At 30.0% G+C, this 5,544-nt stretch overlaps 1 protein-coding gene across 1 annotated transcript; it reads left to right on the top strand.

Moving 5' to 3' along the window:
* Positions 1–694: 694 nt before the first annotated feature.
* On the top strand, positions 695–4,286 carry LOAG_12186 (hypothetical protein; the record flags this gene model as incomplete). The annotated part of the gene is made up of 7 exons (XM_003147700.1): positions 695–714; positions 1,089–1,252; positions 1,791–1,927; positions 2,280–2,464; positions 3,075–3,235; positions 3,448–3,672; positions 4,084–4,286. The coding sequence occupies 7 exons, from the start codon at positions 695–697 to the stop codon at positions 4,284–4,286; spliced, it is 1,095 nt and encodes a 364-aa protein (XP_003147748.1).
* Between the last annotated feature and the right edge of the window lie 1,258 nt (positions 4,287–5,544).

The following is a 5,544-nucleotide window of genomic DNA, read 5'->3' as shown; positions in this document are numbered from 1 at the left end:
AATTTCATATTTATCTGTTACTTCAACCACTTGAAGATCACTTGTTAGATAACCCACAACATTAGCTTGGAGAGTCATATGATTTGAGCCTTTCATTTTCACTCCAATTTGTGTTTGAGTTACGTAGCATACCCTGGGATTCCTGTTGCCAAGGGAGGAGATTGTATATTCTTCTTCATCAGTTTCTCTGAGATTCAGTCGATGTGCTAACTTTTGTGAAATAAGGGTTGCATCAGCACCGACGTCAAAGAGTACTAGGGCTTGTACCTGTTGTTCAGGTTTATCAGGATTAAAAACAGTAATTTCTTTACATAAAAGCAGTACTCTTATCCCTTCGACTTTCATAGTCCAATTATTTGATATATTTGCATTTCTAACCACAATCTTTCCTTTGTCAACTCCAGAATCTTTAGGCTGTTTGAACTGGTTAGTTTTATCGGTACAAAAGGAGCTGTTATGAGATTTCTTACAATAAAAACAACTTACCCTTTTTTTTGCAGTCGAATTCGCTATGTCCAAGCTTGAAACAATTAGGGCAGACCTTAATTTCCTTCAGTCGATCAATTCGTTGCTCGATTGTAGGATATATGTGATACTTGCTATCCCAGTGATTGTTGTTGTGGGAAATAATTTTAAGGAATGTAGATATGTCAAAAGTGATTCATAGTATCGTTAGCATTAATTTACAATGTGAATGAATTTATTTGAGGTTTCGTTTTCACGACATATATTCCTTCTTGTCTTGGCTTTTGATTCTGTACACATTCCTTCTTATCTTGGCATCTTAACTTCATCTGTTTACCTATTTGATTCTACACACATTCCTTCTTGTCTTGGCATCTTCATCTGTTTACCTGTTTCGTTCTACTCCTTATTATATATTCCCATCATCTTTGCACCATCACATTTATTCACTTTTCCTGTAATTACTATGAATAACAACCGATTAATTTTATATTATAAGAAGAAAATTTTATTATTTTTCTTTCACCTACAAAAAAAAATCTATCTACAAAATACTGTCTGATACTATCTACAAAACAAAATTAAGTGACACACAACTTTTTTTCTTTTCTTTTTTCTTTCAGGCCTGCTAGGCGTTTATTGCATTCCTTGTTTTCTTTTCCGCTATTGGAATCTATTCTTGTCCTCGATTCAACAGTTCCACAATCCAGTTCACAATGTACAGCTGCTTTTCCATGCTTTCTTGTCGACTCTGTTAAAGGACCTATTGTTAATTTGCAACTTGTCGGTAAAGTTTAAAATTTATTTTCCAAATCTAAAAATTAAAGTTTTTGCTACATTTATTTCAAAACCATTTTACTCTCCCAATATTCTTATTAATAATTTATTTCAATCAACGAAATTAATTTGTTCATATCCATTTTCTTTCTTGGTTAAAAAAAATGACATCCGGTAATTACTGATGCCACTTTTGCACTGATAGAATCGGATGTGCCTGAAATTACTTTGTTTATCATTTAATTTATTCAGTCTTTTCATTTGCTTTTTAGAAAAAAAAGCCATCCGTTTAACAAAGAAGAAAAAGCCAAAGCCATTTTTTGAAACAAAAAAGGAGGAGATAATTAGTCTAAACCTAAAACGGTCAACTCGCTTAATTGTTCATCTATTTGTTTGCTTAGTTACTTCATCTATCTTACCTATTCAAGCTTTCAATCATTTATTTACTCCCACTAATATTCTAATTAACAAATATATTTCATCTTATCTTACCATAATTTTAACAATTAAAATTTTTATAAGCATGAAAAGGATTTCAATTTTCACAGGTTTATATATTTCTTCGAAAGCAATTGATGCACTATGTGAACGATTTTATAAGACTTTAAAACGGATGGCTATTGGTTGTACATACGGTAAAGAAAATAAAAAGGATCGGTACTGTAAAGCAATTGCTAAACTTCAGGTTACAATTTTCCAGTACATAATCGATTTATCCATAAATTAAATTTATAACTTCCTTTTCTCAACAAAGTTATCACAGCTCCATCTTTTTCATTCCTTCCACAATTTTTTTGACAACTTTTTATTTATTAAATTGATATAAGATTTCAGCAAATGATAATAAAAGCTTTTTTATTTTGCTCTCTCCTAGTATTAATATAAATGAAAATATTAATAAAAAACTGCTAATTTTGCGCTTTTTAACTGTTTAAATAGCGCATGGATGCATTTTCAACATTCCTCTATCCTCCCATACTTTTTTTGGAACTAATTTTTATAATTTTTTTTCTTAATTTTGTTAATTAAAATTTCAGGTAGTAGAAGATTTGGACATTCCACCATATATTTTTCATTTGGGTGAAACATCTCAAATTGATGAATCGATTACGCGACTTTTGAGCAAACTTCCGCTGAATTGCCTTGGCTTTCGACATTATAACTCAGCTGTATTGTTTCAATTTATCGAATTCAAAATGCCACATAATATTCGATTACTTAGGTAATTCTATTACTAGTATTTTAAACATTTCTAAAAGATTTATTACTCTTAAAATTACAAAAAATTGCTTTATTAATGCTAATCAATAGGACTAATAGCGAAAATTAATGTATGGTATAATTGTAAAATAGTTGTTCATTAATTAAATCGATGATCATCATCATTGACAATCATCTATTTGATGAATATGATAAACAATGAACTGAATAATTTTATTAAATAGGTCAAAAGTAGGGATTTTTCTGAAAGTATGTTATAATAAATGTTGTGATACAACGTTATTTCTCTATATGAAGAAAATTCCCTTCCTTTTTCAATCACTGAAACACTGGAATATCACGGATATATCCGAGCGTTCACGTATAACACAAGAACAATTACATGTCAGATTAGTCAAGCTTTTTTATTTTGAAATAAAACTTACGATTCCATATTGATCCGTTTGATTGTTAGGCTATTTTCCTTTCTTTTTTTTCAGTAAAATAGTCAATAATAATGCTTTTCAAAAATAATTCAATAAATTCAACTAAGAATAATTCTATTGTTTGTCTTCTTTTTGATTGCAAAAACATTTTAGACAAAATTTTGCTACTGCTAGTTTCCTTTTCAGGATACATCATAGCGCAAATCGGATACCAAATTTTGCACAACTTGGAACACCACAACCGAAACCGGAAGAAAAGCCATCACAACGGAAAAGTTCTTGGTTGAATTCACGAAATGGTAGCAATATGGGATCTAAAAATAGCATTAATAGCTCATCTGATCGAAGTAAGTAAATTTCATTATGTTTAAAGATTATTTTCCAATGCTTACATAGGAAATTTGTTTGAATGACTGGATGAATTCAATTATTTAGTCATAGGAAATTTAAAGAATTAATTAATTGTCAAAGTAGTTTCTGTTTGAAACAAAAAAAATGAAGAAAATATTTAACATTAGAATTCATTCCTAAATTTTAAAGTAAATGAGAAAAATTATAGGCCTAGAAAGTTTAACAAATGAGATGTGGAAAGAATCATCACGAAGTAGCGTTTCCACATCTGGTACCTCAGAAATTACTCAAATGATCGTTACAAATTGTTCCAATGAACAGAAACCAAGGCAATCTTCTCTCGCTTCTAGAAATTTGACAATTTTTGCAATCGAAGAAGCACCACGTAAAATGATGGAATGCGCACGAAAGCTTCGTCGACGTGTTTACTCAGGTATATATATCTGTTGAGAAATATCGAATGATTTTCTGTTAAATTTCAAAAATTTATCGGGATTATTTGGTGGAATACGATCAATTTTTATTCAGTCTTCCTTCAACTGCTAATTGAATTTCAAAATACTGCAAAATTTCATTTTCTAATGCCTGTGATAACGAATTGTAAGAACAAATGAAATAAGCAAAAAAAAAATAAGAAATCTGATTAAATCAGCCTATAAAACTCTTTTTCATATTCATTTCTTTTTCAACAATCTTTATTCCTGCCTGCATTGATCTGACATAATGATAATCAAAATTATCCTATCCTTTTTTTGAGGGAGAAAAAAATGTGCAAAATTTTTCTTAAATCAGATTTAATTTATCATATTTGAAATCTACAAAAAAAAAAATTTGATTCTTTTAGGGGTACAAGTTTTTTATGTGCAAGAAAGTATGGATACTCAGGAAATTTTGGGTCGTATGGCAGCACCAATACGCTCACCACATGTCTATACTAGGTCATCAAAACGAGAAATACGTGTAATTAAAGGTGACCTGGTGAAACCAATACCACTATCAAGCCTAGGAATGGAAAGTGATTATGAAATGAGTGATTGGGAAGAATAAAATTGTTTTTGTTATTTTCTCGCTGACACAAATATTTTTCAATGCAAATAGTGCAAGAAAATAAAAAAAGGAAAATGAATTAAAAAAGAAAAAGTAAAAGCAAGGGAATATTAAAAAAAAATGCGACAGAAGTGGGCAAATATGATTGAATGCTAAATTGTTATCCTTCGACATTGCTTTTATCACTTCATTCTGTTATCAGTGTTCATCAGATATTCCGAATCTCTAAAAATTTTATTTACGAAGGATCTCTATCTCTAAGAAGTACCTCAGTGGGATATGTTTGAATATTGACACGCATATTTGATACCACTTTAAGCAAAATAAATTCCTGTAGTATCACAAATTTCAGTAAGTAAAGTAGAACATTTGCGCTTCAATTACTTCATCGTTGCTATATTAATACAATTAATGTATCAAAAATCTGCGAATTGAGGCAGGAGAGGAAATTAGCTAATTTTTGTAAGCATTACTTTAGTAGAACATTATTCAGTGCATAAAATTGTGCTATTTCTTTTTAATTATCTATTCTAATCAACAGCTATAAAATCAATAATATGGAATGATATGCATCAAATATGACAGTAATTACTCAGTATCCATTGCCGATTAATAATACTATACTTGAAATGGTGAAGTAATGATAATACTGATCATTTCTATTACTACATTGATGCACAAAGATACAGTAGTAATGTCGTTGAAATTCTTGAAATGAATAAGCAATTTATGGAAGGAAAAGAAGAAAAAACAATCAACGCAACGAATTGTAATTTAATTTGATTGACAAAGTTTGCCTCGCAAAGAGTGAAACAATCGGAAATCACATCTTTGAATTGAATAAAAGTTGCAAGCATACTCATGTCAACTTCATTAATTAATCAATGCTTACAATTTGAATCTGACTTCTTGTCATTAAATAAAGCAATATTTCATCAATCTAACAGCACTTTTTTCTACCAACCTCTCAAATCGTTGACTTTTACCGAAAATTCCCGTTGAAGATATGTTACCATATCTTTTTTTTTCTTCCTGAACTATTCCAGTGGAAAAGGACAAAGACACGAGGTGAAAGTGCAATATCATCAACTTATTAAAACCAAATTTCACCTTTTCCTGCTTTTGGCAACTTTTTTAAACTGAATGCCTCACTTTCAGATGTGACTTTCTTTTTCTGTCATAATGTACACTGAAATTTTAGGCAAGATTTAAGTTAAGTTTTACGTTAAGCATTCTCATACTTTCTTAGAAAGTAACG

This window comes from Loa loa (assembly GCF_000183805.2).
Source record: "Loa loa unplaced genomic scaffold supercont3.351, whole genome shotgun sequence".
NCBI lineage: Eukaryota > Metazoa > Nematoda > Chromadorea > Rhabditida > Onchocercidae > Loa > Loa loa.
Note: the sequence above shows the minus strand (reverse complement) of the source record. Positions and strands in the feature narration are given on the sequence as shown.